General features: G+C 45.7%; 1 protein-coding gene across 2 annotated transcripts in view; it reads right to left on the reverse strand.

The window, feature by feature from the left end:
• Positions 1 to 361: 361 nt before the first annotated feature.
• PUS10 (pseudouridine synthase 10) overlaps positions 362 to 19,247 on the reverse strand; it is a 147,759-nt gene continuing 128,873 nt past the window's right edge. For both annotated transcript variants that reach the window (XM_073559307.1, XM_073559308.1), the window contains 2 exons: positions 1,682 to 1,781; positions 362 to 897 (listed from right to left, as the gene is read on the reverse strand). In XM_073559307.1, coding sequence (XP_073415408.1) covers positions 859 to 897; positions 1,682 to 1,781 — 139 coding nt within the window. In that variant the 3' untranslated portion in view covers positions 362 to 858. The remainder of the gene's footprint in view (positions 898 to 1,681; positions 1,782 to 19,247) is intronic.

Raw genomic sequence — 19,247 nt, forward strand, 5'->3', positions numbered from 1 at the left:
AACGAAGCGGTTATGGGTTTTCAACAGGGACAGAAGAGAAAGTCCATGCCAGACTCCATTGGCAGTGGCTTCCTCTTCTGAAAACAAAAAGCATTGGCCACTGAAATTCCAAGTGCCCGATTCATCTATCATCATGTGTAGGAAGAGAGTCGGAAAGCCTTAATACACATCAGATGGTCAGCCGGTACCACAAAATCAGGGAGTTTGGACAACTTTATTGGAGTATTATATCAACCTTTAATGAGTTCCTTCTAAAGGTGACCGTAGTCAGAATGTTTTTCGTTAACTCAATAACTGAAGGTAGAGACTTGGGAGCTCCCTAAAAGAAAAAAAATTATTACTCTGCCGTAAACAACAGAAATGGCGAAACTGTGGAATTTTATTATTGAAAAATAAAACTTATACCCAAAATTATACAGTAACATAGCACATACAGTGAATTATCAGTACACAGCATTCTTTCTGAATATATTAACGTACCCGTTTCTGATTGTATGATTCATTTAATTCTGTGTTTGTAATCCATGTGGAATCGCCATAGGACACCTGTAAATGCCCCATCATTTTGGATGTTGCTAAAAAAAATATATATACTTTCCAAACCAGTCTAATCAGATGTTTGAGCAGTCACGTTACTTTGCTGCAGCACGCTATTTATATGTTAAAAGTAATCCGTTTCCTTGTTCATATTCAAATTTTTCTTCCTGAAACGTAACTCATTCATAATTACTGTGCCGTGACTGTAATTGTAAAACTACATAAAATGACAGATCAACATGATCCAATTACATAGTATTATCCACGGCTGTGCCATTGTACACAGGGCTCGCTTCACCATCCAAACGCCAAACGTAAACGTCAATCTTCTAATGCAGGCGGCCAGTCCACATCTACAGACTAATAAAACAAAAAAGAAAAAAATAATTAATAGTGCTGGGAATAGCAGAAAATAGAAACTAATAATGAGATCCTCCAGCTGTAAACATAATTTTATCTTTAGGTCCAAAATTATCCACTGACAAATTTTGTAATAGCAACAGCTCAGTTTATTTGTTACAGGTCTCTATTTCCCCTGCTCCCCTTTATTCATAAAGTAAAAACAACTGTCTGCATGCAGTAGCCACCAGGGGGAGCTCTGTGAAGACACATGTATACAAGCTACCAAAAGCAGTCAAAATGTCACTAACTCTATGGGTATGTAGAGGTCAGCAGGGGATTTGGAGCTCTGTATTAGGAAAATAGTTCCAATCAAAAGCAGGCAAACAAATATTATGAAATGAGTATACAAAGTAAGTTATTTTCATAGTTACATATTTAATATGAATCAAAATCTGAAGCAGAAAAAAATGTTCAAAGCACTGAACAGCAAAGAGAATTTACAATAGAAATGAAGCAATTCTTACCCATGTTTTTTTACCTAAGGGTAACAGTAGAAGGACACCCCATCATCCGTTAAAATAAGATTGTCCAAAATGGACATAACTTTAAGAAAAGGCTCCCAAACTACTCTAAAATATGTATTTACACAAAGACTGAAAAGTGTCCATTGCGGAATATATATATAGCTATTTTATAAAGCACCAACTTAATCTAAAGCAACATACACAGAATATACGGACATATTTATATTGACTACTCCTAGGAGGACACACAGTGTCACTGCACACATCTCATCACTAACCTCCACATCCAGCTCTAGGATATCAGCTGTAGTTTTCATCATGGAGCTGATATTTGGAACAGTTCTCCCAAAGTCACCATGTACAAACTCCTTTATGTACCTGCATTATAGTGAAGGAAGTAAAACTTTGCATAGTGGAACTGTTCTTATCTCTACAGGACGCGATCATTAGACATAAGGTGAGGACTTAATTATTAGCTTAATTGGGTGCATGAACTGACGAGGTCACATGATCCCAAACTAGGACCTCCATATACCAGAACTCCATCCTTAGGACCTCTATATATCAGCACTACCACCATAGGACCTCCATATACCAGCACTCCCACCCTGGGACCCCCATATACCAACACTCCTACCTTAGGACCTCCATATACCAGCACTCCATCCTTAGGACCTCCATATACCAGTATTACCACCCTGGGACCTCCATATATCAGCACTCCCACCATAGGACCTCCATATACCAGCACTCCATCCTTAGGACCTCCATATATGAGCACTCACACACTGGGACCTCTGTTGTGAGTTCATTTTCCCCTTCATCACTGAGGCCCGGGGAACTCCCTCTTCTGGTAAGGAAAGGTAGTGAGCCTGATTATCAGACACCTGAGACTAATGATGATGACTGGCTGAGTGGAGTCACAGACTGGATATAAGGCTGCCTCGCCCATTCTGCCCTGCGGGTGATTTCTCTGTGGACTCCTAGGACACCAGTCTGATTCCTGCTCTCCTAAAGCTAAGTTTTTTGCTTTGCCTGTTGCATTTGTGTTTAGTTTTTGTTTTCCTTTCTTTTCTGGATTCTGCCATTCCCTGCTGGGGTGAGCTGAATCTCCTTTTGCCTTTAGCTCTGTCTTCAGTATATGCCTGAGTACTGACATAGCTTTTTGAAGCCTAGCGTCTTCAGGGCATTTTTTCACTGTCAGTCTGTTGGCTCTTATTTTCATAGGGTTTTTCACGGATTGCAGACAGCAACTTTCCTGTCCTTTTCTATATAGTTAGTTTGGGCCCCGTCTTTGCTCAGCCTATCTTTCTGTCTGTGTTTGTGTTTTCATCTTGCTTCACCGTCATTATTTGTGGGGGGCTGCCTTTTGCTTTGGGGTCTGCTCTGGGGCAGTTTAGATTTCCCCTTTCTTTCTTTAGGCCTATTTATATCTCCGGCTGTGATCGAGGGGTCTAGGGCTTCGTAGGAACCCCCCACGGCTACTGCTAGTTGTGTTGATAAGTTCAGGGGTCTGCAATCCGATAGCTGCCAACTTCTCTGGTTTTCTGGACTTAGCTAGCATTTCTGTTTTTGCCTCCTACGGTGACTCAATCATAACAGAATCACCCGCCGTACCGCAGATCCTAGGGTACTCGAAGCAGGAAAGAATTGTAAAAAAAAAAAAAAAAAGTGTGTATATTTTTTCCTCTATATCTCTGAGGCCGTAGGGGGAATTTTTTTTTTTCTCTCAATGGAGATAAAGCAATTGTCTGATCGTGTGGAGCAGCTCGCTGCGGAAGTGCGGGGAATTTCCGCCTACCTTGCTCATTCACATGCTGCTGAACCAAAGATTCCTACACCTGATGTATTTTTTGGGGCTCGATCTAAATTTTTGAATTTCAAAAATAATTGTAAACAATTTTTTGCCTTGAAGCCCAACTAGTCAGGGAGCTCCGCGCAGCAGGTTAAAATTGTCATCTCTTTGCTGCGTGGCGATCCCCAGGATTGGGCGTTTTCTTTGAAACCAGATGATCCTATTCTGACTAATGTGAACGCATTCTTTCAAGCCTTGGGGTTGTTGTATGACGAACCTAATGCCATTGATCAGGCTGAAAAGACCCTGCTGGCATTGAACCAGGGTCGAGATTCTGCAGAATTGTACTGTCAAAAATTCCGAAAGTGGGCGGTACTTACTACCTGGAATGATAATGCCTTGGCTGCTCTCTTTCGGAGGGGTTTGTCAGAGGCCATAAAGGATACTATGGTGGGATTTCCTGTTCCCCCTGGTCTGGACGATTCTATGTCATTAGCCATTCAGGTTGATCGGCGTTTGCGCGAACGCAAAACTGCACGAGAGGTGTTGCCAACAGTTGAACAAATGTCTGAACCTATGCAATGTGATAGAGTTTTGTCCAGAGAGCAGCGTCAGGAGTTCAGAAGGCGTAATAAGTTGTGTTTTTTCTGTGGAGATGCCTCGCATATTATTTCTGTCTGTCCTAAACGAGAGAAACGCTTTGCACACACGTTTTCTGTTGGTGGTGTTCAACCTAAGTTTCTTCTTGCTATTACTCTGATCTGCTCCCTGTCCACATTTTCCGCCAAGGCTTTTGTGGATTCGGGGGCAGCCCTAAATCTAATGGACTTGGATTTTGCTAAACGTTGTGGATTTCCTATGACACCTCTGCAGACGCCCATCCCTTTGAGGGGGATTGATGCTACTCCTTTGGCTAAAAATAAACCTCAGTTTTGGACCCAGGTGGTAATGCGGGTCGCCCCAAACCATCAAGAAAATTGCAGGTTTTTGGTGTTGCATAATCTGCATGATACCATTGTTCTGGGGTTTCCCTGGTTACAAATTCATAATCCAGTTTTAGATTGGAAATCTGTGTCTGTGGTGAGTTGGGGTTGTCGGTGTGCCTTTAATGAGGCTCCGGTGTTTTCCACCTCTCCTCAGTCGCATGATGTTCCTGATTATTTGGCGGACTTTTATGATGTATTCAGTGAGAATGAGTCTGCGTCTCTGCCTAGGAGTTATAACTGTGCAATTGATCTGAGCCCGGGGTGTAAATTTCCCAAGGGTCGGCTCCTCAATTTATCTGTACCCGAGCACGAGGCTATGCGATCCTATATTAAGGAGGCGTTGGAGAAGGGTCACATTAGACCATCCTCGTCACCCTTAGGTGCCGTTTTTTTTTTTGTAGCCAAAAAGGATGGATCATTAAGACCTTGTATTGATTATCGTGCCCTCAACAAAATTACTGTTAAATATCAGTATCCGTTACCCCTGATTTCGGATCTATTCTCCAGAGTTAAAGGTGCTTGCTGGTTTACCAAGCTTGACCTCAGGGGGGCGTATAATCTTATTCGCATTAAGCATGGGGATGAATGGAAGATGGCGTTTAATACTCCGGAGGGACATTTTGAGTACCTGGTGATGCCTTTTGGGCTCACTAATGCCCCTTCTGTCTTCCAGTGTTTCATGAACGATATTTTCCGAGATTTTGTCGATAAATTTTTGATTATCTATCTGGATGATATTTTGATTTTCTCCAAGGATTGGGATTCTCATGTGGAACATATTCGGACTGTGTTCCGGATCTTGAGGGGGAATTCCCTGTATGTCAAAGGATCGAAATGCCTTTTTGGAGTACAGAGGATTTCTTTTTTGGGATTTATTTTATCTCCGTCAACTATTGAAATGGACCCGGCCAAGGTACAGGCCATTTACGATTGGGTTCAGCCCACTTCTTTGAAGGCCCTCCAGAAGTTTTTGGGTTTTGCTAATTTTTATCGGAAATTTATAGCAAAATTTTCTAGTATTGACAAGCCATTAACTGATTTGACTAAGAAGGGTGCTGATGTGTTGAATTGGTCTCCGGAGGCTGTTTCTTCCTTTCAGGAGCTGAAGCGAAGATTCACCTCCGCCCCGGTGTTGCGGCAACCTGATGTCTCACTTCCGTTCCAGGTAGAGGTGGATGCTTCTGAGATTGGTGCAGGAGCTGTTTTGTCCCAAAAGGATCCTGTAACATCTAAAATGAATCCCTGTGCTTTCTTTTCCCGAAAGTTCTCTCCATCTGAACGTAACTATGATGTGGGGAATCGGGAACTGTTGGCCATGAAATGGGCATTGGTTGGAGGGAGCTAAGCATCAAGTCGTGGTCCTCACCGACCACAAGAATTTGATTTATCTAGAGTCGACTAAGCGCTTGAATCCTAGACAGGCTAGGTGGGCCTTGTTTTTTACACGTTTTGATTTTGTGGTTTCTTTTCTTCCTGGAACTAAGAATGTCAAGGCAGACGCCCTCTCTAGGAGCTTCTTTGCTGATTCTCCTGTGGTGACCAAGCCTGCTACCATCTTAGGCGAAGGGGTAGTTCTTTCTGCCATCTCGCCCGATTTGAGACGTGCTCTGGAAGAGTTCCAGGAGGACAAACCTGAGCGTTGTCCCAGTGGAACGTTGTATGTTCCTGACCAGTGGAAGAAGAGAGTGATGTCTGAAGTTCATTGCTCTGCTTTGGCTGGTCATCCAGGTATTTTTGGTACTAGAGATCTGGTGAGTCGGTCTTTTTGGTGGCCCTCCTTGTCTCGTGATGTCAGGAATTTTGTGCAGTCCTGTGGGACGTGCTCCCGGTCTAAATCGTGTTCTCGCTCTAGTGGGTTGTTGATGCTTTTGCCTGTCCCCAAGAGGCCATGGACCCATATTTCAATGGATTTCATCTGATATGCCTGTCTCTCAAAGGATGACTGTTATTTGGGTGATTTGTGATAGGTTCTCTAAGATGGTTCATCTTGTACCACTCCTTAAATTGCCATCTTCCTCTGAGTTGGTGCCCCTGTTTTTGCAACAGGTGGTTCGCTTGCACGGGATTCCTGAGAACATTGTATCTGACAGAGGAGTTCAGTTTGTGTCTAGATTTTGGAGAACTTTCTGTTCAAAGCTGGGAATTCAGTTGTCCTTCTCCTCTGCTTTTCACCCTCAGACCAATGGGCAGACAGAGAGAACAAACCAGACTTTGGAGTCATATTTGAGATGTTTTATTTCCGCTGATCAGGATGATTGGGTTTCATTTTTGCCCTTGGCCGAATTTGCTTTAAATAATAGAGCTAGTTCTGCCACTTTGATATCACCTTTTTTTTGTAACTTTGGGTTTCATCCTCGATTTTCTTCAGGGCAGGTGGAGCCGTCTGCCTGCCCAAGTGTTGACACTGTGGTGGAGAGAATGCACCAGATCTGGGACCAAGTGGTGGATAAGTTCTCTCTCTCCCAGGAAAAGGCCCAGCGGTTTTCCAACCGACATAGGACTATTGGTCCCCAGTTTAAGGTTGGTGATATGGTGTGGTTATCATCAAAAAATATTGCTATGAAGGTGGCTTCTCCTAAGTTTAAGCCTAGATTTATTGGACCTTACAAGATTTTGGAGATTATTAATCCGGTCTCTTTTCGTTTGGCTCTTCCTGTCACATTTAAAATCCATAATGTGTTCCATAAGTCTTTGTTGAAGAGGTTTGTTGAACCTGTTGTTCCGGGGGTGGCGCCTCCAGACCCTGTATTGGTTGAAGGTAACGTGGAATATGTGGTAGAGAAAGTACTGGATTCTCGTCTGGCTAGACGGAGACTCCAGTACTTGGTTAAGTGGAAGGGTTATGGTCAGGAGGATAATTCCTGGGTCTCTGCCTCTGATGTTCATGCCAAAAGATTGGTGCGTGCCTTTCATCGGGCACACCCTGATCGCCCTGGTGGCGTGGTTGAGGGTTCGGTGACCCCTCCTCAAGGGGGAGGTACTGTTGTGAGTTCATTTTCCCCTTCATCACCCTGGGACCCCCATATACCAACACTCCTACCTTAGGACCTCCATATACCAGCACTCCATCCTTAGGACCTCCATATACCAGTATTACCACCCTGGGACCTCCATATATCAGCACTCCCACCATAGGACCTCCATATACCAGCACTCCATCCTTAGGACCTCCATATACAAGCACTCACACACTGGGACCTCTGTTGTGAGTTCATTTTCCCCTTCATCACTGAGGCCCGGGGAACTCCCTCTTCTGGTAAGGAAAGGTAGTGAGCCTGATTATCAGACACCTGAGACTAATGATGATGACTGGCTGAGTGGAGTCACAGACTGGATATAAGGCTGCCTCGCCCATTCTGCCCTGCGGGTGATTTCTCTGTGGACTCCTAGGACACCAGTCTGATTCCTGCTCTCCTAAAGCTAAGTTTTTTGCTTTGCCTGTTGCATTTGTGTTTAGTTTTTGTTTTCCTTTCTTTTCTGGATTCTGCCATTCCCTGCTGGGGTGAGCTGAATCTCCTTTTGCCTTTAGCTCTGTCTTCAGTATATGCCTGAGTACTGACATAGCTTTTTGAAGCCTAGCGTCTTCAGGGCATTTTTTCACTGTCAGTCTGTTGGCTCTTATTTTCATAGGGTTTTTCACGGATTGCAGACAGCAGCTTTCCTGTCCTTTTCTATATAGTTAGTTTGGGCCCCGTCTTTGCTCAGCCTTTCTGTCTGTGTTTGTATTTTCATCTTGCTTCACCGTCATTATTTGTGGGGGGCTGCCTTTTGCTTTGGGGTCTGCTCTGGGGCAGTTTAGATTTCCCCTTTCTTTCTTTAGGCCTATTTATATCTCCGGCTGTGATCGAGGGGTCTAGGGCTTCGTAGGAACCCCCCACGGCTACTGCTAGTTGTGTTGATAAGTTCAGGGGTCTGCAATCCGATAGCTGCCAACTTCTCTGGTTTTCTGGACTTAGCTAGCATTTCTGTTTTTGCCTCCTACGGTGACTCAATCATAACAGACCTCCATATACCAGCACTCTCACCTTAGGAACTCCATATACCAGCATTCCCACCATAGGACCTCCATATACCAGCATTCCCACCCTGGGACCTCCATATACCAGCACTCCCAACTTAGGAACTCCATATACCAGCACTCCCATCCTGGGACCTCCATATACCAGCACTCCCAACTTAGGAACTCCATATACCAGCACTCCCACCCTGGAAACTCCATATACCAGCACTCCCACCTTAGGAACTCCATATCCCACCAAGGACAACATCTGCAAGAAGTTTGTATGTACTCCCCGTGTTTGCGTAGGTTTCCTCCCACATTCCAAAGACATACTGATAAGGAATTTAGATTGTGAGCCCCATCGGGGATAGTGATGATAATGTATGTAAACTGCAAAGTGCTGCGGAATATGTTAGCGCTATATAAAAATAAAGATTATTATTTATTATTATACCAGCAGTCCCACCCTGGAAACTCAATATACCAGCACTCCTACCTTAGGAACTCCATATAACAGCATTCCTACCATAGGACCTCCATATACCAGCACTCCGACCCTGGGACCTCCATATACCAGCACTTCCACCCCGGGACCTCCATATACCAGCACTCCCACCTTGGGACCTCCATATACCAGCACTCCCACCTTGGGACCTCCATATACCAGCATTCCCACCCTAGCACCTCCATATTGTAACGTCCGTCTGCGGTTCTGGGCTGCAGCCAGGCAACACCCCGAGAAACACTGATACCCTTTACCCCTATACAGGGATCTGGATTTACAACAGAGCCCAGGAGGTACTGTCTGAATAGGAGCAGCGGCCAGAGCAGGACGGTCGTCAAAGTGAAGTACAAAAACGGCAGGCAATAGCAGAGTCAATTTCAGGCCAAGGTCAGAGTCAAAAACCAGGAGGGCAGCAGAGGTACAGAATCGTTAGGAAGTAGCAGAGTCAGAATATCCAGGCCAAGGTCACAAACCAGGAGAGTAGCAGAAGTACAGAATCGTCAGGCAAAAGAGGGGTCAGAAATCCAGGCTGAGGTCAGAGTCAAATAGAAATCAATCACTAAGTAACACACAGGGGAACCAAGAATATATCCGGCGGCTTGCAAGACCAGTCCCAAGGTATTTGAGGGATCAGGTCATCCCTCACAGGTTCCTGGACTGGTGATGTCATTAGGGCCGCCCCCAGGACCAGGCCAGATGGAGTTGCAGTAACCCCCTGATGACTGACAGAGGGGCGGAGCCTGCGCCCACCAGATACCTGCGCAGGAGCCACTTCTCTGTCACCACCATAACTCACGGGCGGACCACGGCGCCTCCCAGTGGCCGAGGCAGGAACAGCCGTCCCCGAGTCTGACAGTGAAGTGGCGGTCTGGCGCCTCCTAGTGGCCGTGACCGGAACAGCAGGCCTCGAATCCAACGGTGACGTGACAGACCGGCGCCTCCTAGTGGCTAAAGTTGGGACCATAGGCCCGGAGTCTGACGGCGATGTAATAGAACCACGGCGCCTCCCAGTGGCCGAGGCAGGAACAGCCGTCCCCGAGTCTGACGGCGAAGTGGCGGCCCGGCGCCTCCTAGTGGCTGCGACCGGAACAGCAGGCCCCAAATCTGACGGAGACGTGACAGCACCCCCCCTTCCAAGAGGGGCCTCCGGACCCCCAAAACCTGGTTTGTCAGGGTGAAGGAGGTGAAACCTTCTAATTAGTGCTTTTGCATGGATATCCAGCGCAGGGACCTAGGACCTCGCCTCCGGGCCGTAGCCCCTCCAGTGTACCAGATACTGTACGGACCCTCTTACAAGGCGGGAGTCAAGGACACCCTGGACTTCATACTCCAAGGACCCTCCGACCGAAACGGGAGGAGGAGGGGACGGGACAGGGTGAATTGGGGAGCGATACAACTTGAGGAGAGACTTGTGGAAGACATTGGGTAATTTGAAAGACTGAGGGAGTTTTAAACGGAAGGCCACCGGGTTAATCACCTCTATAATCTCGTATGGACCAATAAATCTGGGACCCAGTTTGGCAGACGGTACTTTAAGCTTGATGTTTTTGGTGGAGAGCCAAACCTTGTCTCCAACTCCCAGGTGCGGTCCTTTGGATCGCCGTTTGTTCGCTGCCGAGGTCTGTCTAACCCGGGCCCCTTTCAAGTTAGAGTTTACCTCAGACCAAATGGTTTTTAAACGATGAATATTTTTCTCTACCCCAGGAAGCTCCGACATTCTGGCCGAGAATGAGCCAAAGCGCGGATGCAGCCCGTGGTTGCAGAAAAAGGGGGTAGACTTAATGGAGTCCTGATACTGATTGTTTAGGGCAAACTCGACTAGTGGCAGATGTTCTGCCCAATCGGACTGGTGTTCTGAGATGTAGCAACGAAGGTATTGCTCCAGAGCCTGGTTCACACGTTCGGTTTGCCCATTGGTTTCAGGGTGGTAAGCCGAGGAAAAAGATAGCTCAATACCAATGCGTTTACAGAACGCCCTCCAGAACTTTGACACGAATTGGGTACCCCTGTCAGACACAATATTGACCGGGGCACCGTGTAAACGTACCACATGTACAATAAACAGTTTACTCAACGTTTCCGAGTTAGGTAACCCCGACAGGGGGACAAAATGACATTGTTTACTGAACCTGTCCACCACCACCCAGATACACGTCTTTCCATCTGAGGACGGAAGGTCCGTAATGAAGTCCATGGAGATGTGGGTCCATGGACTCTCGGGGGTGGGCAAGGACTGGAGCCAGCCGGCAGGGCGAGTATGGGAGGACTTGGCGCGGGCACAGACCTCACATGCTAAGACATATTCTTTGCAGTCCTTAACCACCGTCGGCCACCAAAAATTCCTAGTTATCAATCTGGCGGTATTATTAAGACCAGGATGGCCTGCCAAAACAGAGTCATGTGATTCTCTAAGCACTTGTAGGCGAAATGCAGGCGGAACGAACAATTTGTTGGGTGGCGTAGTGTCAGGGGCTTGTTCTGGGGATTTACGGATCTCCTCCAGAAGGTCCAATGACACTGCGGACACAATCCCAGTGGCCAATATCGGAACTGGTTCACAGTCCTCGGCTTGTGAGGGGCAGAAACTGCGAGAGAGGGCATCGGCCCTCACATTTTTTGTACCAGGGCGGAAGGTGATTATAAAATTAAACCTAGAGAAAAACAATGCCCACCTTGCTTGTCTAGGATTTAACCTTTTTGCTGATTCTAGGTATGTCAGGTTCTTATGATCGGTAATTACCGTGATCTTGTGTTTGGCGCCCTCGAGGAAGTGACGCCATTCCTCGAAGGCCCATTTAATTGCCAATAGTTCCCGATTCCCAATATCATAGATTTTCTCCGTGGGAGAGAATTTGCGGGAAAAAAAACGCACATGGACGAAGCTGAGTGAGGGATGTAGTGCCTTGTGATAGCACTGCTCCCACTCCGACTTCAGAGGCATCCACCTCCACAATAAATGGACGGTCCAGATCCGGCTGAACCAAAACTGGGTTGGCCACAAAACTCTCTTTTAACGTAGCCTGAATTGCCTCAGGATTCCAGTTGGCCACGTCCGCCCCTTTCCGGGTCAGATCCGTGAGTGGCTTGGCAATCTCTGAGAAACCTCTAATAAACTTGCGGTAATAATTAGCGAACCCCAAAAATCGCTGCAGCGCTTTCAGCGATTTTGGTTGCACCCAAGCCTTAATAGGCTGGACCTTGGCAGGATCCATGCGGAAGCCTTTACCTGAAACCATGTATCCTAAAAACTGTACCTCCTCAGCAAAAAAGACACATTTCTCCAGTTTAGCAAACAAGGAGTGTTCACGTAGTCTTTGTAGCACAGAACAGACGTGTTGAGAGTGTGTCACAGGGTCAGCAGAGTAAATCAGAATGTCATCTAAATACACCACGACATACACCCCACAAATGTCTCTAAAAATATCATTAACAAAGTGCTGAAATACGGCAGGTGCGTTGCTGAGTCCGAACGGCATAACCAGGTACTCAAAATGGCCAAGGGGTGTATTGAAGGCCGTTTTCCACTCATCTCCCTTTCTTATGCGGACCAGATTATATGCCCCCCGGAGGTCAAGTTTAGTAAACCAACGGGCTTCTGTTAGCTGATTAAAAAGATCAGGGATGAGTGGAAGCGGATACTGGTTTTTTATAGTGATTGCATTCAACTCCCGATAATCAATGCAGGGTCTGAGACCACCATCTTTCTTCTCCACAAAGAAGAACCCGGCCCCAACTGGAGAAATGGACGGTCTGATAAACCCTTTTCTTAGGCTATCTGCAATATAGTCATTCATGGCCTGACGCTCTGGGCCAGAGAGATTAAATATTCTTCCCTTAGGGAGACGGGCATCCGGAATCAGATCAATAGGGCAATCATACTCTCTGTGAGGGGGTAGCTTTTCAGATTCTACAATAGAAAAGACATCCTCAAAATCTCTGAAAGCAAACGGTATGTGGGGGGTTTTAACCTTAACTTGGTTTACTGCCAAGGATATGCAATTTTTCTGACACTGTGGGCTCCAGCGTACAACGTCACCCAAGTGCCAGTCGATGACAGGATTGTGCTGGCGTAGCCATGGCATACCCAGAATAACTGCAGAGGTTAAATTGTCCGTCACAAAAAATGACACCAGCTGAGTGTGTAAGGCTCCCACAGACATAGCAACCTTGGCAGTAACAAACTTAACCCCCTCCTGAATAATGGAAGTGCCATTAATAGCCGTGGTTTTAATAGGGGCATTAAGTTTTAGTAGAGTTACACCCAGATTCCTAGCGGTCAAGGAATCCATAAAATTTCCTTCAGAGCCACTATCCACATACGCGTTTAAACACAGCGATTTCTGTCCACATGAAACTGAAATGGGTAATAAAACTTTAGCCGCATCTGCGGGCAATACCTGAGCCCCTGGGCAACCATAGCCAGAGTAGTTGCCCAGAGGTCGACGTGCCAGGAGCATGGATCTCTGAGGTGCAGCTCTCTCCCTGAAGACTCCAGACTGCCGCATAGTTGTCCAAGAAAATGAGAGAGATCTTCCAGGCTGTGCACTGCAACAGGTGTTCAGGCCAAAAATCAGCTCAGTCAGAAGAAAAAAAAAAAAAAAAAAAGTTCAGGGAGACTGCTTTTGTATATGTTGGGTATATACACAAGAAGCAGTTAATTTTATGGCCGGATATAATGTAACGTCCGTCTGCGGTTCTGGGCTGCAGCCAGGCAACACCCCGAGAAACACTGATACTCTTTACCCCTATATAGGGATCTGGATTTACAACAGAGCCCAGGAGGTACTGTCTGAATAGGAGCAGCGGCCAGAGCAGGACGGTCGTCAAAGTGAAGTACAAAAACGGCAGGCAATAGCAGAGTCAATTTCAGGCCAAGGTCAGAGTCAAAAACCAGGAGGGCAGCAGAGGTACAGAATCGTTAGGAAGTAGCAGAGTCAGAATATCCAGGCCAAGGTCACAAACCAGGAGAGTATCAGAAGTACAGAATCGTCAGGCAAAAGAGGGGTCAGAAATCCAGGCTGAGGTCAGAGTCAAACAGAGATCAATCACTAAGTAACACACAGGGGAACCAAGAATATATCCGGCGGCTTGCAAGACCAGTCCCAAGGTATTTGAGGGATCAGGTCATCCCTCACAGGTTCCTGGACTGGTGATGTCATTAGGGCCGCCCCCAGGACCAGGCCAGATGGAGTTGCAGTAACCCCCTGATGACTGACAGAGGGGCGGAGCCTGCGCCCACCAGATGCCTGCGCAGGAGCCACTTCTCTGTCACCACCATAACTCACGGGCGGACCACGGCGCCTCCCAGTGGCCGAGGCAGGAACAGCCGTCCCCGAGTCTGACAGTGAAGTGGCGGTCTGGAGCCTCCTAGTGGCCGTGACCGGAACAGCAGGCCTCGAATCCAACGGTGACGTGACAGACCGGCGCCTCCTAGTGGCTAAAGTTGGGACCATAGGCCCTGAGTCTGACGGCAATGTAATAGAACCACGGCGCCTCCCAGTGGCCGAGGCAGGAACAGCCGTCCCCGAGTCTGACGGCGAAGTGGCGGCCCGGCGCCTCCTAGTGGCTGCGACGGAACAGCAGGCCCCAAATCTGACGGAGACGTGACACATATGCCATAATCAGGAGTAAGTAGAGGAGTTGTTTAAAGTTCATTTCCTCCTGGTATCTGGGCTTTCCGTGCATCGCCTCTTCAGCTTAGGACCTTTATCAACCTGCAGATTATCTCATATCTGCAGGATAATAGTGTTTTGGGACATGACAGGGTCCCTTTAAGGTGTATCATTCAGATGTCTGTCCTTCAAAAAGGGACAAAGAACAGAGAGATTCAAGTTACTCTGCTAGTGTATAAAAACTGGTTGGCTTTGATGATATCACCTACCTCAATCTTCAGGAATACCTAGTGGAGTCCAACTTGTTATTTTATGTATTTCGTTTTCTGTTTCGCACATTGGAATATACCTTGTAGCTTACCTAGTTATTCCTAAAATACCATCGTCCTACCCTCATTGTAATCTCCTTCCACTTTTCCTTTCCTACCTTTATTCTTTACTTCTTCCTTATGCAGAAGATGTTAGAACAGATTCTTGTCACACTAGGGCCGGGGCCATATGACCAATAGTGTGAACTAGTGTATAGCTGAAGCATGATGGTGACTTTAGACTTGTGTGCATCACTTTTGGACGGTGACCATGCTCAATGTGAAAATGCATTCTGTTCTTATGCTTCTTGAAGGAAACACACAATTTATACACATTTTCTGAAGAACCATAAAATGTTTTCGAACCTCACAAACAGGTACAGACTGGGGCTGAAATTCAGCCCTGGCATTTGAAATCACACAGGCCCATGCTGTCCCCGTGCCCATGAACCAGATGGGATATATTACTAATATTATCCTGGATGGAGGAAAGCAAGATTTACTACAAGACTAATATTTGTGTGATGGAGTCAGTGACTTTGTGCTCCGACACAACTCTTAACAGTATAGATGTCTTGAACACCAATTCTGTTAAGAACGTAGCAGACAAAGCAGCCCACAACCAGACAGGCCCTTCTGGCATTTGCCAGAATTGCCAGATGGCTTGTCCGACGAGGGTCACAAGGCTTCTCTATGACAAAATCAAACCATTTCACTTAGAGACATCAACACATGAAAGAAATTTAACCCCTTCATGACCCAGCCTATTTTGACCTTAATGACCTGGCCATTTTTGGCAATATTGACCAGTGTCCCTTTATGAGGTAATAACTCAGGAACGCTTCAACGGATCCTAGCGATTCTGAGATTGTTTTTTCGTGACATATTTGGCTTCATGTTAGTGGTAAACTTAGGTCAATAATGTTTGCATTTATTTGTGAAAAAAACAGAAATTTGGCGAAAATTTTGAAAATTTCGCAATTTTCGCATTTTGAATTTTTAATCCGTTAAACCAGAGAGTTATGCGACACAAAATAGTTAATAAATAACATTTCCCACATGTCTACTTTACATCAGCACAATTTTGGAAACAAAAATTTTTTTTGTTGGGAAGTTATAAGGGTTAAAAGTTGACCAGCGATTTCTCATTTTTACAACAAAATTTACAAAACCATTTTTTTTAGGGACCACCTCACATTTGAAGTCACTTTGAGGGGTCTATATGGCAGAAAATACCCAAAAGTGACACCATTCTAAAAACTGCACCCCTCAAGCTACTCAAAACTACATTCAAGAAGATTATTAACCCTTCAGGTGCTTCACAGCAACTAAAGCAATGTGGAAGGAAAAAATGAACATTTTAATTTTTCCAATAAAAATTTTCTTTTAGCATCAATTTTTTCATTTTTCACATAGGCAACAGGATAAAATGGATCCTAAAATTTGTTGGGCAATTTCTCCTGAGTACACCGATACCTCATATGTGGTCATAAACCACTGTTTGGGCGCACGGCAGGGCTCAGAAGGGAAGGAGCGCCATTTGACTTTTTGAATGGAAAATATGCTGGAATATTTAGCGGTTGCCATGTCGCGGTTGGAGAGCCCCTGTGCGCCTAAACACTGGAGCTCCCCCACAAGTGACCCCATTTTGGAAACTAGACCCTCCAAGGAACTTATTTAGATGCATAGTGAGCACTTTGAACTGCCAGGTGTTTCACAAATTGATCCGTAAAAAAAAAAGGACTTTTTTTTCACAAAAATTTTATTTTAGCCTCAGTTTTTTCATTTTCACATGGGCAATGGGATAAAATGGATCCTAAAATTTGTTGGGCAATTTCTCCTGAGTGCACAGATACCTCATATGTGGTCATAAACCACTGTTTGGGCACACGGCAGGGTCCCGAAGGGAAGGAGCACCATTTGACTTTTTGAATGGAAAATTAGCTCCAATCGTTAGTGGACACCATGTCGTGTTTGGAGAGCCCCTGTGTGCCTAAACATTGGAGCTCCCCCACAAGTGACCCCATTTTGGAAACTAGACCACCCAAGGAACTTATCTAGATGTGTGGTGAGGACTTTGAACCCCCAAGTGCTTCACAGAAGTTTATGACACAGAGCAGTGAAAATAAAAAAATAATTTTTTCTCCTCAAAAATGATTTTTTAGCCGGCTATTTTCACAAGGCTAATAGGAGAAAATGGACCACAAAAGTTGTTGTGCAATTTGTCCTGAGTACATCGATACCCCATATGTCAGGGGAAACCACTGTTTGGGCCCATGGGAGAGCTCAGAAGGGAAGGAGCGAGATTTTGGAATGCAGACTGATGGGATGTTCTGCGGGCATCATGTTGCGTTTGCAGAGCCCCTGATGTGCCTAAACAGTAGAAACCCCCCACAAGTGACCCCATTTTGGAAACTAGACCCCCCAAGGAGCTTATCTAGATGTGTAGTGAGCACTTTGAACCCCCAAGTGCTTCACAGAAGTTTATAAACGCAGAGCCATGAAAATAAAAAATATTTTTTTTTCCTCAAAAATAATTTTTTAGCCCGCTATTTTTTATTTTCACAAGGGTAACAGGATAAATTGGACCCCTAAAGTTGCTGTTCAGTTTGTCCTGAGTACGCTGGCACCTCATATGTTGGGGGGAACCACTGTTTGGGTGCACGGCAGGGCTCAGAAGGGAAGGAGCGCCATTTGACTTTTTGAATGGAAAATTAGCTCCAATCGTTAGCGGACACCATGTCGTGTTTGGAGAGGCCCTGTCTGCCTACACTTTGTAGCTCCCCCACATCTCACCCCATTTTGGAAACTAGACCCCCTAAGGAAGTTATCTAGATGCATAGTGAGCACTTTGATCCCCCAGGTGCTTTACAGAAGTGTATAACGCAGAGCTGTGAAAATACAAATATTTTTTTTTCCTCAAAAAATGATTTTTTTAGCCCGCTATTTTTTATTTTCACAATAGTAACAGGAGAAATTTGACCCCAAAAGTTGTTGTCCAGTTTGTCCTGAGTACGCTGGTACACAATATGTGGGGAGGGACCACTGTTTGGGCACACATCGGGGCTCGGAAGGGAAGTAGTGACATTTTGAAATACCGACTTAATGGAATGGTCTGCGGGCGTCATGTTACGTTTGCAGAGCCCCTGATGTGGCTAAACAGTGGAAACCCCCCACAAGTGATCCCATTTTGGAAACTAGACCACCCAAGGAACTTATCTAGATGTGTGGTGAGCACTTTGAACCCCCAAGTGCTTCACAGAAGTTTATAACGCAGAGCTGTGAAAATAAGAAATCTATTTTTTTCCTCAAAAAATGATTTTTTAGCCCGCAATTTTTTATTTTCACAAGGTTAACAGGATAAATTCGACCCCAAAAGATGTTGTCCAGTTTGTCCTGAGTACGCTGGTACCCCATATGTGGGGGGGGACCACTGTTTGGGCACACATCGGGGCTCGGAAGGGAAGTAGTGACGTTTTGAAATACCGACTTGATGTAATGGTCTGCGGGCGTCATGTTACGTTTGCAGAGCCCCTGATGTGCCTAAACAGTGGAAACCCCCACAAATGACCCCACTTTGGAAACTAGACCACCCAAGGAACTTATCTAGATATGTGGTGAGCATTTTGAACCCCCAAGTGCTTCACAGACGTTTATAACGCAGAACCGTGAAAATAAAAAATCTTTTTTTTCCTCAAAAAATGATTTTTTAGCCCGCAATTTTTTATTTTCGCAAGGTTAACAGGATAAATTCGACCCCAAAAGTTGTTGTCCAGTTTGTCCTGAGTACGCTGGTACCCCATATGTGGGAGGGACCACTGTTTGGGCACACATCGGGGCTCGGAAGGGAAGTAGTGACGTTTTGAAATACCGACTTGATGGAATGGTCTGCGGGCGTCATGTTACGTTTGCAGAGCCCCTGATGTACCTAAACTGTGGAAACCCCCCACAAGTGACCCCATTTTGGAAACTAGACCCCCCAAGGAACTTATCTAGATGTTTGATGAGCACTTTGAACCCCCAAGTGCTTCACCGAAGTTTATAACTCAGAGCCGTGAAAACAAAAAAAAATCATTTTTTTTTCACAAAAATCATTTTTTTAGCCCCCAATTTTTTATTTTCCCAAGGGTAACAGGAGAAATTAGACTCCCAAAGTTGTTGTGCAATTTTTCCTGAGTATGCTGATACCCCATATGTGGGGGTAAACCACTGTTTGGGCACACGTCGGGACTCGGAATGGAGAGAGTGCTGTTTGACAATTTGAACGCAAAATTGGCTGGAATAAATCGTGGCGCCATGTCGCGTTCGGAGACCCCGTGATGTGCCTAAACAGTGGAAACCCCTCAATTCTAACTCCAACTCTAACCCCAACACACCCCTAACCCAACCCTAATACTAACCCTAACCACAACCCTAACGCCAACACACCCCTAACCCTAATCCCAACTCTAACCCTAATCCCAACCCACCCCTCACCCTAATTCCAGCCCTCACCCTAATTCCAGCCCTCACCCTAATTCCAGCCCTCACCCTAATTCCAACCCTAACCCTAATTTTAACCCTAACCCTAATTTTAACCCTAACCCTAATTTTAACCCTAACCCTAATTTTAACCCTAACCCTATTTCTAACCCTAAC

This window comes from Dendrobates tinctorius, unplaced genomic scaffold (assembly GCF_039654945.1).
Source record: "Dendrobates tinctorius isolate UK_male_01 unplaced genomic scaffold, ASM3965494v1 ptg000269l, whole genome shotgun sequence".
Lineage (NCBI taxonomy): Eukaryota > Metazoa > Chordata > Amphibia > Anura > Dendrobatidae > Dendrobates > Dendrobates tinctorius.